At 41.5% G+C, this 17,453-nt stretch overlaps 1 protein-coding gene across 1 annotated transcript; it reads right to left on the bottom strand.

Annotated features, from left to right (window-relative positions):
• Window positions 1-2: 2 nt before the first annotated feature.
• On the bottom strand, window positions 3-12,050 carry cdc5l (CDC5 cell division cycle 5-like (S. pombe)). Its single transcript, XM_088351819.1, has 19 exons — window positions 11,841-12,050; window positions 11,418-11,521; window positions 11,107-11,268; window positions 10,899-11,026; window positions 9,218-9,317; window positions 9,006-9,132; window positions 8,668-8,759; window positions 8,437-8,581; window positions 8,048-8,239; window positions 6,612-6,760; window positions 6,366-6,537; window positions 5,533-5,697; window positions 5,325-5,405; window positions 4,933-5,175; window positions 1,783-1,890; window positions 1,606-1,695; window positions 1,362-1,493; window positions 313-393; window positions 3-240 (listed from the first exon to the last, which is right to left on the bottom strand). Exons 1-19 carry the CDS (start codon window positions 11,883-11,885, stop codon window positions 127-129), a joined length of 2,430 nt encoding a protein of 809 aa, XP_088207945.1. The 5' UTR covers window positions 11,886-12,050; the 3' UTR covers window positions 3-126.
• Window positions 12,051-17,453: the final 5,403 nt, after the last annotated feature.

The raw sequence follows: 17,453 nt of genomic DNA, 5'->3' as shown, positions 1-17,453 counted from the left end.
TGTGGAGTTGATGAATTAAGCTTTATTACTCACTGGCACAGAACCCAAGAACACAGATTTTGCGTGAAAGACACTTACTCTGATGGCTTTGTTTTTTTTTATACACTATAAAAATAAGTTGACTGCTCATGACTTCTCAGTGCCGGTAACCAGACTATCCCTCTCCATCACAAGTTCGCCGAAACGCTGCTGGAGTTCGCGCTCTCGGTCCATCTGGCGCCCCACGTCCTCACGCAACGCCTGAACACATACATAACAATTCAGTTGATAAAAGGTTCATTTTTTTTGTAATACTGAGTGTCTGTGATGGACCTCTAGTCTTCTGGGAATGGCTAAGTCTTCTTGTTTTTTTAGCTGACTGAAAGTTTCCAGTTCCGTGGCCGCTTGCTCCACCTAGTGAGGGAAATTAGTATTAAACTAAAGTGGAAAAGATAATGGTTTCAATGCATTCAGGATAAGGATCACCAAAGGATGTCGACCATAAGGCAAAAACAACCTTGGGATTCTTCTTTTTACAGAAATGTTTGTTTTCATTTGTCAGAATATACTGCAACTTAACAAAAGCTGATTTGGGTGAACCACATAGACCAGGGGTGGGCAAACCACAGCCTGAGGGCTTTTTGATGCGGCCTGCCAAATGAAAATGGTCAAAGTATAATGACTATAAAATAGTAAATAAAGTGCTTAAAAATGATGGGTTTTGGTGCCAGCGTGTGTCCCTTTGTGTGTCTACAACAAAATACAACAAAAATACTAACAGATGAATACAAAATTAAAAATCAATTGTATTGCTTGAAAAAGGATAACATTGTATATGTAATGTATTCCATTACGCTTTTATTCTGAAAAGAAAGAAGTACTTTAGATAGATAATCATTAGCTCTGAGCTGCCCCCCCCCTTTTTTAATTTCATTTGTTTTCTTTTTTCTAATTCTTATCAGTACTACATCAATTGATTAATACGGTTACTTAATCTACCTGTTATTATAATTTTACTTTTGTTTACGTACTTACTCAGGTATTTTAGTTCTCTGGGTGTCTGAATTTACTACAGAAAGAGTAGAAAAATACGTCTATTTAAATACTACAAAAATACAAAAAAAAACCAACGTAAATGTCAAATTAGTGCTCAAAAAAGGGACCGAATATATTTGCTTTATGAGCGTTTCAAAACCAAATTGAAAAGACAAATCTTATTAAAAACAAATACAAAAAGAAATTAACATCTTGTCGTCTGCCTGATATCTCTTCATAAATGAGAAAAACTGGATAGGTTCCCAGGACTGGCCCATTGGCCAAAAGTTTGAACTCAAAAAAGGTTTGCCCACCCCTGACATCGACCTAAGCTTTCAACAGCTGACCTGCTCCCAAAGTTCATTGTGCTGCTTGAGGAGGCCCAGAGCTCTGGACTGGAAGCCCCCCAGGAGGATCTTCAACTTCTTCTCCAATTTGGCAGCTTTTCTCGCCTCTGCTGTCATGTGACCGCGGTTCACCTGCACGCCGCACAAAAGAAAGTAGAAACAAAATGAAAATTCGCGTCTGCACAGTTTTTTTTTTTTGACCAATTAATTTATGTCGTGTGAGAGTGTGCATATGCTGACTTACTTCGAGTTTCTTCTCCATGCTCTCAACACGTTCCTTCTTGTTAGCCATATTATATCGGGTGTATCTGTTCTGTCCTGGCAAGTACAAAACCTAGAGTGCGTGCACACACAGATGGCGTCTTTAAGGTTGTTAGGGAAAAAAAAACAAGAATGTAAAAAGAGGGGTTTGGTAACCCACCTGGCTGTAGCATTCTTCCCACACTTGGCTGTAGGCCTCCATGCCGAGGTCTCCGTGCCCCATGCCTGCCTTCACTACCTCCATCTCTGCAGCCAGGATGGCTTTAGCCTGACCACACAAATGCACAAGGTTGGTTTTTACTCAACCGTTATTTAAATATAATTTGCCGCCATTAACAATTCCAGATGTCAACGATCCAATTTAACTAGGCGAGAATTTAACAAGCTTTATAGCATTTCCCCTTTTTTGTACTTCTGTGCTTGAGGTTGACTTTAAATTCATTTAACAATGAGGGCTGCAACTTTGTGGACAAAAATAATATAAATCGTAGACAATGAATTCCACTATTGACAGTTGTTGCCAGACACGTATTGGAGCTTACATGATTATCATCTGATGAGTGTCGCTCATACGCAATAGAGCGCTAACATACAGACATCACGGTGTCAACATCAAATACACCTACCAAAACGGCTAAATCAGGGGTCTCCAACCCTTTAAGTCGAGAGCTACGTTTTGTTACTAATTAGTGGAAAGGGCACTAGAGTTTTATAAGAACTTCTGAAATAACTTGTCATGTTATTACTGGGTTAATTGTTGGAATTGGGGTTATATGGACCCAGTCAACCACAAATAGTTTTTAATAGAAAATCATGATTCAGTACTGCTGAGCCATTTTCAGAACAGGTCCAGGGGCAACTCAGCTGTTCTTATGGGAGAACCACCTGGGAGACCTCTGGTCTAAAATTTGGGAGCATTTCAGCATAGAAATGGCAAATAGCAAGACTACAGGTAATTACAAAGTAGACCTTGCGTATCATAGCAGTATCTCTGTGATGCATGAACATTTAAAGACGAACTAAACAAAGTCTGACTTGCCTTGGTAAGATTCAAGTAGCATTCAAGCCAATACATTTCTGATGACATGCATTATACATTTTTACAAATGTGTTTTGCTTGAAAAGAGAGCTTGAGTTTTATGCCAGGCTGTGCCTGACAAATGTATTTGAAATTGAATACATCCAGTCCGAAGAACATACATCCGTTGTCAAAACTGGTCAAACTGTTGAGAATTGTTAAATTCATTTGTTACAGAGTTTGTAGTTGACCACTAAATGTTCTTCACAAGACAGCCATATTCATTTTACAAAAGTCAATTCCATTGAAGTTGGGAAAAAGTTTAAAATGTCAGTAAAATTAGAATAGAATGACTTGCAAACCTTTTCTAACCCATATTTAAATGAATACACCACAAAGACAAGATTATACATGTTCAAACTCATAAACTTTATTTCCATAAGCAAATAATGATAAACTTAGAATTTTATAATTGCAACAAGTGCCAAAGTAGTTGGGAAAGGGGCTTCTTCACCATTGTGTTACATCACCTTTCCTTTTAATAACACTCAATAAACGTTTAGGAAGTGAGGAGACTAGTTGTTGAATCGTTGATAGTGGAATCCTTTCCCATTCTTGCTTTATGTACAGCTTCAGCTGTTCAACAGTCCGGGGTCTCCTTTGTCTTATTCTGCGCTTTATAATGCGCCACACATTTTCAATGGGAGACAGGTCAGGACTGCAGGCAGGCCAGTCAAGCACCCGCACCCTCTTACTACGAAGCCACGCTGTCGTGAGACGTGCAGTGTGTGGCTTGGCATTATCCTGCTGGAAGAAGCAAGGGCGCCCATGGTAAAGATTCTGTTTGGATGGCAACATACTTTGTTCCAAAACCTGAATGTACTTTTCTGCATTAATGGTGCCTTCACAGATGTGCAGGTTACCCATTCCTTGGCCACTCATGCACCCCCATACCATCACAGATGCTGGCTTTTGCACTTTGCGTGCATAACAGTCTGGGTGGTTCTGTTCTTCTTTGGACCGGAGGACACGACGTCCACAATTTCCAAACACAATTTGGAAAACTGACTCATCAGACCACAGAACACTTTTCCACTTTGTATCAGTCCATTTTAGATGGGCTCGGGCCCAGAGAACCCTGCGGCGTTTCTGGATGTTGTTGATGAATGGCTTACGCTTTGCAACATAAAGTTTTAACCCACACTTACGGATATAGCGTCGAACTGTATTGACTGACAGTGGTTTTCCAAAGTGTTCCTGAGCCCATGTGGTGATGTCCTTTACACATTGATGTCGGTTCTTAATGCAGTACCGCTTGAGGGCTCGGAGGTCACGGGCATTCAATAATGGTTTACGGCCATGCCGTTTACGCACAGTGATTTCTCCAGATTCCCTGAACCTTTTCACAATATTATGGACTGTAGATGATGATATCCCTAAATTCCTTGCAATTGTACTTTGAGGAATGTTGTTTTTAAACTGTTCAACAATTTGCTCACGCAGTTGTTCACAAAGAGGTGAACCTCGCCCCATCCTTGCATGTGAATGACTTAGCTTGTTCGGGTCTCCCTTTTTTATACCCAGTAACAACTCTCACCTGTTGCTAATTCATCTGTTCACCTGCAAATAGTTGGTTGATTTCCATTCATCCACTTTCTGAGTAGTTATTGACACCTGTCCCAACTATTTTGGCACGTGTTGCTGTCATCAAATTACAGAGTTGATGATTTTCTCCCAAAACAATAAAGTTTATGAGTGAAGACAATAAATATGTTGTCTTTGCTGTGCATTCATTTAAATATGGGTTGAAAAGAATTTGCAATTTACTTGGATCAATTTTTATTTGCAATTAACACACTTTCCCAACTTCATTGGAATTGAGTTTTGTATTTACTGTTCTCCAACTGCTAATAAGCCTGTTCTTGGTTTAAAGGGATAACATTTTTTACTTGAATTTATCATTTAGTTGCCTGTCCCTAAAAAATGGACAGTGGTATATTTATGAATTTATGTCTCTTCTGACAAAGCACTGCAACTAATTAGTTTTAGATTTTCATGTAATTTTAGACCAATCTTCAACTAAAAAATTTCCACATCAATTTCATGCAAAATTTAAGCAGAAAATGACAATCAGATTATTTGACTAATTATATTAATTTTGGTAACTAGTCGACAATAAAGTTGTTAGTTGAAGCTCTACTAAAAATATGTCGTACAATCAAGCAATTCAATTAAGCTATTCCAAATGTAAAAAGCAATGCACATTTATAGAGCAGAGTGGAGAGACTTCACCTTTTCCATGTCATCGGTGCTAACGTTGCTGTAGGGGTGTGCATCCAGGTAGGCAATGTGCAGGGCATTATTAGAGGTTGAAGCGGGCCCGCGGGCCTTGGCACGCTGCAACTGTCCTAAAGCCGTAGGATAGTGGAGGCAGTCGTAGTGCATCATGGTGATCATCTCTCGCTTGACAAGCTCGTCGGCTGTTTGCAGGTCGTTCAGTGTCTCCATGGGTGGACGCAGCACTGACTCGTTCACCTGAACATGATAGTAGCAACAGTGAAAGGTCTCATTTTCTTGATGACATCCCCTTATAATCGCTTAGCCACATTGACTGGGGAACACCATGGGATGGATGCCAGCGCCAAAGGATAGTATCAATCAAAATAATGTAATGTGTGGTTTACCTCAGTGGGTCTGGGCAGGTCCCTCTGCACAGCAACATGTCGCAGCTTGAGCTCCTTCTCCCTCTCTGCATCGCGTTGGGCCTTAAATTCACAAACTCAAAGTCACAAATCAACACCTCTTTTGATCATCAGACAGAACAAAAAATAAATTGAATCATGGCACTTGTATTACTTGGATGTAACACACAGTTTGAGCAAAAGTGCTAACCTGCTTGCGTGACTCCACGTCAGCGGCGTCCTCCACATATCCGACCTCGATATCAGTTTCTTCCAGCTCTTTCTCTGCGTTTTCTGGCAGAACGATCTCAAAGTCGTTTTTGGGCACAGGAAGTGACATCAGGCCCTGCTTCAGCTGTTGCAGACTTTCTCGTTGCTGGAGAGAAATGTGACAAGTCACTTAGGAGGAACCTCAAATCACTTGTAATAGTTTCAATACAAATACAGCCTTTTTTCTTTCATGGGAAAAAAACATTTAAGTCTTTCCACCTTTGCAAAAGCTGTAAACTGAAATTTAAGTCCTCCCAAAATAAAAAAACTTTTTTGTTTCCACTGTAAGGAGCGATTTTTAACAATGTTTTGAGGATGAAGCAATTGCAATTTCAACATAAAAAGTTACACTAGGTTTGGCACCACTCTCCAAGCTTGTGCCCATTAAAATTGTGTCTAGAATAGTTTGGTTCCAGCAGTAAAAACAAATGTCAAATGGAACAATAAGATGTTGCAATTTCGTGCAGATTGAATGCACAGGTTTAACCTTCAACTTGTAGAAAATACCGTTTAACAATTCGATTCAAATATATAGCATTGATTGTGGACCCATAGTTCATTAAAAACTACAAAAAGGATATCCTTTTTTGTGGCGTAATATTTCATTCACAATCACACCATGTCATTTAAATGACAACATTAGCCGAAATAAGGGTTTGCCCAAAAATATTTTTGGCTAGTAAATTCAAACTCTGAGAAAAATATCCTTCACACATTATTCAAAACTTTTTTAAAAAGTCCAAAACAGACAACTTTAAATATGTTGCCACTCACCAGATGTTTAGCAAAGGACGGGTCAGCCAGCTGCTCCTCGCTGTTGATGTTTAGTTTGTCCCTCAGCGGCGTGCGCCCTGGGGTCAGACCGGGCACGGCTGGCCCACGTGGAGTCAACGCCCCGGCCCCTTGTGGAGTCATGCCCTCCGACCCCTGTCCCTGGCCCGGAGTTCTGCAAATGGCAACGTGTCGTTTATTCCTGGGGCGGGGCACTTGGATGGCAAAGGGGCGCTGTTCAGCAGTTACCTGAAAGGGGTGCTGAGCACGGTATTAGGGGTCTGCACCTGCTGCCGCTGTGGTGTCACGCCAGTGAAGTCGCTCTCGTGCAACGGTGTGTTCAGGCCGCCCTTCAGCGGTGTGTCAATGTTGGTCAACGCCATCAGGTTCTGAGCTTCCTGAACAAATCAAAATGAAAAATATGTTAGGGTCTAAAAAAGGTGCTCTGTAATTATGTTATGGAACAACAGTGTTGAGACTAGCGCGCTAAAAATGAACATGTTCCTGGAACGCAATTATATAACCCTGTAGAGAGTAACGCATTATTAATAAAATCTTGTGATTCTGTCTTTAGTACTTGGTGTGTTACTATTGTACTGAACTACCATATAAATGCAAATCATTAATCGTAGTGTCCTCTGATTTTCAAGTAGTATTGCTTCACTTAGTGTTAACATATACACAATTTGATGCATAGGGGCAATTATTGAAGGGTGTTTATAACAAACATACAAAACACAACTGAATACAGCTTTTATGGCGCTGTCTCAAGCAGGTGGAGGGCTGAATTTTGCCGCAGGCAGTTACTCTCCCTGCCATATATACTCACAATTAAGCCAAATTTACAATCATAAAATAAAAGAATAAATCGGGGAGTCAGATTATTTTGCGTTGTGTGTCACCAGTAGCAAAGGGTAGGCAGCGCGTGGGGAAGTGGCTTGGCTTTTACTAAAACAACAAACTAGCGGAAAAATAAATAGGGCCAAGGTGTGCTGATTATAGCCGTTTTATTTGTAAAGCTAATATTGCTTTACACCAGGCATTGACAATCAAGAATGTCTTACCCAGAAAAGCAGAAAGATCTTTGAATAGATTAAGGCGAGAAAAAATGGATATGGAGTGTATTGGCTGTGTGTTTGTTTGCAAGCTTACAGGATTGCAGAAGCTAAGAAAAGGGTTCACTACTTCCCTGGGTCGTGTACACATTTTCTTCTATTTCTTTTAAAAACACTGGTCTACCAGTGATCCCAGGTTTATGAATTTTTCCTTGCCCTCAACGTAGGTTTCAGATCAAGGGATGGTGTAATAGTAGTCTGTACAGCCTTTTGTTGTTTTTAGTGATTAAGGGCTATATAAATAAACATGACTTGAATTATTATAGGACTATTTGAAAGCAGTATAAAGGGGGTTGGCTTCTATGTGAGTATATACGAGGATTTGTGACAAAATACTTCAGAATAATGAGCTACATTTTGGAGTCAGTAATGTAGGTCATGGCTGAATTACTTTATAAATATAGTAACTATAACTTATTACTTTTTTTCATAAATGAGCCCAACACTGTTGAATAAGTGTTCCAAGACAGTGTTAAAGCTGGTTCTGGTGATCGAAGTATTTAGGAGAAAGGTTGAAGTTTGTGTTTAGGCTTCAAATCAGAGCTGTAGTTTATTGAGAGACAAGCTCACCTGCATTATCCTGTCCTGGGCAGCAGGCGTGCGTGGTGTTCGCAGCCCAGTGTTCATGTTGTTGGTGATGCTGTACTCAGACAGCAGGGTTGACGAGGCGCCATTCGCACCCTCACTCTCTTCTGCCGCCTGGCGGGCCACCTCGCTGGCCACGCCCATCTTAACCACCTCCTCCAGTTCAGCATCGCTGATCTGCCAGAAGGAGACGAAACCATCATTATCTGGTCAGGATGAAATCAGTTTGCAGCCCCCCAATACTAATAAATAAACCGTTTTGGTTATTGTATTTTTTTCTAATTGCTTTGTCTGTCCCTAAAAGATTCCCTCTCATGAAACCCATTGCTGAGCTGCCAGATCTGCCTCAAATGATGATGTCAGCACGTTTTTACCTGTGGCGCAGGCAGAACAAGTTTAGAACGCTTCTTAGTGAACTCGGCCACACCGCTGGTCTGCAGGATGGCAGATGGCAGGTCGCTCTCTTTCTTCTTCTTGATCTTCTGCTTATCCTTCTTTCGGTCCCGGTCCTCTCGCTCGCTGTTTTCGTAAGACAAAAATAAAGCTTGAGGCCAATTTACTAATTAAAACACAGATGTAGGATAATGCAAGCTATGCTAACTCACTTGCGCAACTCTCCATCCAGGTGCTGCTGGCGGAGACGCTTAAAGTTGGGTGCCAGTGGATCGTAAATTTCCATGCTGGTGTCGTAGAATCCCTGAAAGCACAGAGAATTGCTTCTATAACATCCTGTTCCTGTCGATGCATAACATACATTACAAATATCCCCCAAAGTTTAGGAGTTTGAATGCTTGCATTATATTTTTACACTTCAAATTACAGCAAATTTAAATAATTTTAATGATTCCATTAAAGCATAAATGGACAGTTGCACATCAATAATCGGTCCTATCAAATCAGAAATGTTCAGTGGAGAAAAAAATTCAAGTTAATGTTGGATTACAGAAGCAGGTTTCTTCTCAAAGGGGATTTCTTCATTGTAGTCCACACCGCGCTTCTTCCTCCTCTTTTTCCCAATGCGGATGCCTGCTGCTCTCAGCTCTCTACGCTTCTGCAGTGCCGCCAAACGTCTGCAAATGAACAAAAACAGAATCCGTCAGTTAACATGAACAGTTGAAAGGAAAAACCAAAAGCTAAAACAAAAAACAACTGGACCTGGCTTCTTCAAGCTGCTTCTCTCTGGCCTTCCTCTTGGCCTTCTTGCCCTGCGTGTTGGCCAGTCGAGCTCTGGCCTCGGACAACATCTCCAGTTCATCTGGAAACATTTTAGTTAAGTAATATAGGTTAATGAAAACAAAGGAAGAAAAAAAGTTTGTGGTAAGATAAAATCAAGTGAGTTTGTCAGCCGCATCATATATGAAATTGTATAGTCGATGTGGGCATAAACACATTTGCACATCTATAGTGTGTGTGTATAAACATTTAGTTAAACATAAAAAACTGTTTTCAAATGAGGGCTTTAAGCAAGAGGAAGGCTTTAAAAGTAATGTTTAAAGCCAGAGTTGGGTTTTATAATACGTTTCGGCGGTCAAAATCTACACCTTAATGGGAGGTTAGGGTTAAAAAGATAGATTAGGGATTTAAAATAATTTTAAAGCAGAGTTATGGCTTTTCAGCCCAAATTTTAAAAGATGAGACTTTTTAAAAGCAGAATTTTTAAAAAATTGCCAGGGTTTTCACTGTACAGCTTCATGCATTATTTAATGTCTGAAAGTAGTTATTTGTATTCAAATATGAGTTTAAAATTTTTAAAGAGGGTGTAAAGGCAGAGTTTGGCCTTCAGAATAAAACTGAATTTTTGTTCATGTGTAATTTGGGATTAGCAGCGGGGGTGGGATTCCCACAAGGGTTATGAAGGACAGTTTGTTAGACGGTCAGAATTCCAAATACCATATTTTCACCACAATAAGGCGCACCAGGTTATAACGCGCACCCCCCAAAAATAGTATTTTGTCCTTTATTTTCCATACATAAGCCGCACCAGACTATAAGGCGTTACAATGGGAACGTCAACAAAACAGTCAGATAGTTCAGTCAAATTTATTAACTCCTTAACATTCCGACGACGCGCAAACAAGCAAATATGTGTCTCAGACACGTACGAACACGGTGTCTGTACAATGTCACCAATCACACAAATGCGTCATTCCACGTGTCATTAGGATGGTTAAACTCTTGGGATTCAAGAAATGCCAACAATTTCTTAGTTTCTAATTTCTTTTTTTGCTGGCATGTTGCTAGCTGTCTGTTTAGCCCAAAAATCCCTGTTTACAAATACAGACTACATTAGTGAAAAAATGTTTTCTTTCTTTCTATCTTTTTCGGCCAATTGCAGGCTTTGTTTTGCCCCGCTTTCGCCTATGCGAGCCTGTAATTGTTAAAAAGGACCCGCCTCCTTTACCTCCGAATAACTTTAGCCATTAGTGAACGATTCAAATGATGATTGACACATTGGTTAGGAAATTAAACGCTGGTATATATATCCGAGCATACACCGCGGACCACTTCGCCTACCGGGGAAAATCTAGTCTGCGGCTGCTTGCCTTAGTTGCGAGAGCTTGCGACTCAATAATAATCCAATAAGGCGCACTGTAACCTAAGGCGCATGGTCAGCTTTTGGAAAAAAAGAAAATAAAAAAAAAAAGCTTTTAGGTGGGCTTCATAGTTGTGAAAATAAGGAAGTGCTTCGAGTTGGGGAAGGATTTTAAAATAACGCTTAAAGTCTGTCAATAGCTCTTATTATACTTCCTTCTGCAACGTGGCATGAATTGCACTAGTCTCAAACTGGGCACATAGAAAAATAGTTAGACAACTGTCCTCAGCCAGGTTTGTGTACCTTCGTCCATGTCCACAGGGTCTGGTCTGGCTGGTTTGGTCTCAGGGTTTGGGTCTATCTCTCCTGGTTTCAACTTTCTGGGGTCCTCTCCCACTTCTTCCTCATTGTCTCGCTGTGCTGCCTTGTCACTAAAATAAAACATGAAAAAACCTGAGGATGTGAGAGGGGGTTACCATCATGTGGCGTGACGGGTGGATTGCAAACATACAGAAGGAATTCGTAGTGCTCCAGACACTGAGCGGCAGTGCGTCCTATGATGGGTGCGATGGTTCTCCACTGTGTAGGCATCAGCTTGGCAAGATGGAGAAGTTTCTCCTCCTCTTCTCTGGACCATTCCGTTTTCTTGATACTGGGATCCAGCCACTCATACCTGAGGAGAAATGGGAGACACTGTCTATTAGCAAGTGTATTGCCACTGATCGAGTGAGGACCAGAGGACTAATCCAATGGTACCACTTGTGCCTCATTTTAAACCAGACTGCAATGTATACCAAAATGTGTAAGAAAGGGAACACTTACCATCGGGCTTTGCACTGCTTGGCTGATTTACGGTGAAGTAAAGAGGCAATCCGGGACCATTGATTTTTGCCATATTTCATCACAGCTGCTTTGAGGATTTCATCCTGGAAATTGAAAACTTATGTGTAAATTATTATTTAAATACATCGATTTATTATAACCATCTCGACAGTTTGCTCAGGCTTCTTTTACAAAAGCATGCAGGATGTTTTACTGTATTCTACATAAATTCTTAACGTTATCGAATTTCAAATTAAAACATTATATCAGAAGTATTTTTCATTCCCGAATAAAAAAGAATTTAAGCATGTTATAGGACATTGGTCTCTTTATATTTATAGCTAGCTTTCAGCTAGGTTGCGCTTCCGTGCATACTCTTTTGGAGCTAGCCGAGTTTGCACAATGCTATCCCAATCCACGTACCTCCGTGTTGCGCCAAACGCCTCCTTTTATCATGATTCGCGGCATCTTTCCTTTTTGGTTGTTGTCTTTCCTTCTTCCACGAGAAAATAAAACAAGTTGGAAAGCAAAAATATCAGGAAATAAAAGCACCAAGCCAAAAAAGTAGGTGCTAGGAAACCGAAACGACAGCTCGTGAAGAACTGGAAAGCAGCCACGATCTTCTTTGGCGTCCTAAAAATATTAAGACGCTTTCTTACGGGCGCTACTGCCTCCAACAGGACTAAATAAGAATGACACAATATTTTTGTGCAGAGGTTTTGCAAGGGGTGAAGAGTTCAAAGAAGAATGAAAAATACAGAAAGAAATGTATTTCATATTGTATTAATAACAAGTTTTGTAAGTTAATTTATTTTCATACAAACCAAACTATTGTTGCAATATTCAAATATGCCACTTCCCACTTGAGGCATAATTATAGAATTTCTTAATTTATTTTGTCCTAATTAATGTGGCTTCAGTTGTGTTTTACTTTATAGTGAGAAGTGGCCTTCAGTTCCATTGTTAGGTGTATAAGTGTGTTATGTGTACTTCTTCAAGTGGTAAATACAACGAGAGACAGTGAAGGGTTTTATTATTTTGTGCAGACATGTAGTGTTATGCTAACTGTTATTTAATATTTCAAAGCTGTATTGCAAATAAGTCGAATAGTGCTGTTTTAAAGTTATTTCTGAGGCTTAGACAGACAAAACAAAAACTGACGATGTTGGGGCCCAAGATCGAGCGAAGAATCCCCCGCTCCTGAAAAGCCAGATGGTGTGGTGTTTACGGAACTGTACCCCAGCCAGTCACGTACGCAAGAAAGGGCATCATCTGAGACTGCCGGAGAAGAGCCAATAAGCATCTTAAGAAACAGACTGCAGATGTCATGTAACCAATAAAATGGGAGTGGGTTGTGTTTTGCTGACTTGATTTGAATATTGTACAGATAACTCTTTGAGGTTCCTCGGGAAAAAGTGTCTCTCCCTGATGGCCACAGGGAAGCACAGTTTGTATTGAGAGGGACCCGAGCCCCTGATACTGTCTCAGCGGCATTAGCTCAGGAGGTAGAAGGCTCGTCTTGGGATCAAGAGGTCGCAGGTTCCTCCGTGTTATATGTCGAAGTGTCCTTTGGCAAGACACTGAATCCCTAATGCCCCCAATAGGCAGGCAGGCGCCTTGCAAGGCAGACTCCCTATTGGTGTGTGAGTGTGTGTGTGTGAATGGGTAAGTGTGAAGCACATTGTAAAGCGCTTTGGTAGGACTTCATTGGCTTGAAAAGCGTTATATAAATGTAGACCATTTACCATTTTACAATTTTTTGCTGTTAGGATTAAAATCTCGGGTGATTCGGTTGATTGGTTTCCTGGTCTTCTCTCGTACAGAACGAGCATGCATAATTGTTGGGAAAAGTGAAGCTAAGGTTGATATCGGTTTGAATGGTAAATCTATGTTCAATAATTTGGAGTAAAATTATCAAATTGAGTATCATGAAAAAGAGAACAGGAACATCCATCTATCCATCTATTATCTGCACCGCTTATCCTCAGTAGGGAGCCCATCTCAGCTATCCTTGGGCAGTGGGCAGTGGGCAGGGGACACCCTCAACTGGTTTCCAGCCAGTCGCAGGGCACACAGAGACAGACAACTCACTTACTCATTCAATTTTTTTTTGTTGCCCTGTCCTTTTTAAGCCCAGTCAATGTAAAGTGAAAAGAAAAGCTCTTTGATATGCTTGCCCTGTGAGGGAGATCTGGCCAGCGAATCTGAACACTTAGGGTGTGATACTGCTATGCACGGAAGTGATGTATGTCCTGATTTACCTGACGCAGTCGAAGGCAGTGATGTCCGTACAGTAAACTGGGTGATACAGTCAGGTGAAGAGCAAGTTTATTCAGAGGTGGAGGATAACTCACTAGACAGCAGATCTGATGTCCAGTCTGACTCTCTCACAGTCGATACATCCAGTCAAGGAAGTCAGCACATCCCCGAACAAGATGTTGACCATACTGCAAGTGAAAATACGGAAAGCCCATCACGGTGCTCTGAAAACATGATCCCTCTGGGTATGGGCCCACCAGACACTGTCCTCCCAGACGAGACCCCATTGAACACTGACCATCCGGACACTGTCTCCCCTGATACTGACTGTTTAGACTTGACTGTCCCAGACCCTCAAGCTCAGGTTATTTGTAATCAACCTAGCCGTTATGATCTTAGGGTCCGCCAGTCCATCAGGCCTCCGAGTCGTCTTATTTGTCAGCTGAATGACCAATTTGTAGGTGACAATTCTGTGTCCGCAATATCTGTTAGTTCCTTGTTTAAGATCTTTAGAGATGCACTTTCAGTTTGAGTAACAAAGCTTGAGCAAGAAACACGAATTGTGCCTATGTGAGCACTTAAAACTACAGGAACAATGTTTGATATTTCAGAGATGTAACAGGCATCTTTGAGACTGTGCTTAATTAGGAGTTTGATTGCCTCCTTTCTTTTCACTCTCCTTTTTGGGAGAGTTTCAGAACTGACATGCACTTCAGTTTGTTCCTTTTAATACTGTACCAGTTTTCGTGTCCTTTTTTTCATCAGTATTTGCCTTTTTGACATGTGATTTTTTTTCCGTTTAGTGTAGCACTCCCATATTTAGCAGAATTTCAGGGGGGTGTATGTAACGGGTGTAATAATAACTTTTATTTTATTAAAAATCCTGCTGAAATATGTGTATAGTTTTTGGTAAATGTCCTGCAATGATGAGTCCAACAGTGCCATCTGCTGGTATGGGGTGGGGTTTGGTTTTGGCTTCTGACATGTGACCGGGAGGCGGGGTTTGTTGGCAGTCTTACCAGAGAGAACTGCAATGAGATCAAAGAGATCAAAGCCAGCAGAAAAGCTAATGTTGTGACTCAGAACATCTCAGATGTCATCTACCTCAGCACGGGCTCCCCCCAAGGCTGTGTCCTGAGCCCCTTGCTGTTCACCTTGATGACACACGACTGCGTCCCTAGGTCCGCCACAAACCACATCGTGAAGTATGCTGACGACACAACAGTGGTGGGCCTCATCAGGGACGACAACGACCTGGCCTACAGAGAGGAGGTGGAGCAGTTGGTGGCCTGGTGCAGGGACAACAGCCTGGTCCTGAATGTTGACAAAACTAAAGAGATCATAGTCGACTTTAGGAAAAACCAGCCCAACCATGCCCCACTTTGCATCAACAACAAGGCTGTGGAGGTTGTCAGCAGTATCAAGTTCCTAGGGGTGCACATTACAAACAAACTCACCTGGTCCGTGAACACTGCATCACTGGTTAAGAGGGCACAGCAGCGCCTGTACTTCCTGCGGAGGATGAGGAGAGCCCACCTGCCCCCACCCTCCCTCATCACATTCTACAGGGGCACCATAGAAAGTAGCCTGACCAGCTGTATCTCTGTGTGGTGTGGAGGCTGCAGCGCTACCGACTGGGGTAGTGTGAGGAGGGTAACGAGGACAGCAGAGAAAATAATCGGGACTACACTTCCCTCCATTCAGGACATTGGCCAGAAGCGCTGCCTATCCCATGCTAAAAACATTATCGGGGACCCCTCTCACCCCCATCATGGACTGTTCACTCTGCTAGCCTCTGGGAAGAGGTACTGCAGTGTGCGGTGCAGGACCACCAGGTTCCGCAGTAGTCTAGTCCCCCTGGCCATTAGACTGTTAAATGGTCAATCTAACATATAGTTAACCTAAATCTTAACGGCTGCTAATCTGACTTTTTGCACTACTGGCAGTTCTTTATAGCTTGCCACTCCTTGCACATTTGCTCTCTGCACTATTGTACTTACAGCGTTACTGTTACAGTGTTAATGTTACTGTTTACCTGACTTGTTAACCTGAATGCCCATTTTGCACATCTGGTTAGCTACTCCTCTTGCACTATCGGCACTATGGTATGGTAAAATACTATACGTAGCCATAATACAATACAACTTTTACTTATATCTGTACATTCGAGGAAACTGTGCGGGTCAGATGTATCGACATTTCGTTCTGTATACACGTGTACTAGAATGACAATAAAGTAGATCTGAATCTGAATCTGAATCTGAATCATCCATTTGCAGAAACTGTAATAATAAAAACCTCATCATCCAGTCCAGCGTGAATGTGGATCTTTGATGGGACACGTACACCGCGGTTACATTGGTTATTGTCAAGCCGGGAAATGCCTAAGGTCGCCTTCGCCTTTATCGAACAGCCCCTTGATTCATCTCATTAATGCCCAATGTTTGACTTCGAAGGCAGATGACTTGGTCTCGTACATCAATTTCTACACCCCTGATATTTTGGCAATTACAGAAACTTGGTACTCCGCTGGTGACACAGGGCCAACTATAGCGAAATATCATACCATTAGAACTGACCGAAAACATACTCAACATGGAGGAGTTTTGCTCATGATTTCTCATGGTATATCTGTGTTTTCTGTCGCTAATTATCAATTCGATAGAATTGAGTTATTGAGTTGTGATATTCTTATTTCTGGGGTGAAGCTGAGAATAGTGCTTGTATATCGCTCTGGTCTGAGCTCTTTTCAGGCCAACGTCGCTATGTTCGAACATCTGAATTCTATTTTTGATACTAAATTGCAAATTCTACTTATGGGTGATTTTAACTTTCCTGACCTTCACCACAGTTTTCTTCAAAATTCTGATACTAATCTAACTTCAATGTTCAAAAAGTTGGCTTCAAATGCAGGTTTCTTTCAGCATGTCGATAAACCAACCAGGGGGTCCAATGTACTAGACCTTGTGTTTTCTACTGACAGATATCTGATTAAAAACATTGACGTTGGGCCGAGTTTCTTTACCAGTGATCACGATTCTGTTACTTTCCAACTTAACCTGGCTCTTAAAAAAGACACCACTGCTCAGAATTACATAAATTTTAAAGACTGTGATCTACATGGCATGAGATACTTTCTGTCCAGTGTCAACTGGTATCTCTTATTTGATAATTGTGGGAATATTGAAGAAATGTGGGCAATATTTAAATCTGTCGTTTACACTTTGATATCTGTATACGTACCCTCAGTTGCTGTTACACCTCACGTCAACCGGGATATAGCTGAATTGCATAGGCGAAAGCAGTTTATTCACAAGCCTTATAAACGTGATCAGTTGGCAGCTTTTGCACACGTTTTTCCACCTGTCCGTTCCTGATCTCCCCGTTTGTCCCCGGCTCCGACCTGTTTTTGACCACAACCACGTTTGCTCTCCCGTCCCGGCTTTCGACCCGTTTTTGATCGCGACCACGTTTTTGCTCTCCTGTCCTAGCTATCGACCTGTTTTTTTCCGTCCTTGACACGCCATCTCCCGCTCCGTAAGATCCACTTCCGTATTCGGATCACGATCCGTTTGTGTGAGCGGCTTGCTTCCCGCGTCCAGCGAGCACCGGATCGCGGGCGCTGCCCTTCCTCTTTCTATTAATAAACTTGTGGTTAACGCTACGCATTTGGGTCCTGATTCCGTTCTGGTCATGACAGTTATATTCAAAGATAATTCATATTTATTCTCGTAAATATAATTCATGGAGTGAAAACAAATCCAAAACACGTTCTCA

Source organism: Urocampus carinirostris, chromosome 13 (genome assembly GCF_059441175.1).
Source record: "Urocampus carinirostris isolate Australia breed hairy pipefish chromosome 13, RoL_Ucar_1.0, whole genome shotgun sequence".
NCBI lineage: Eukaryota > Metazoa > Chordata > Actinopteri > Syngnathiformes > Syngnathidae > Urocampus > Urocampus carinirostris.
Note: the sequence above shows the minus strand (reverse complement) of the source record. Positions and strands in the feature narration are given on the sequence as shown.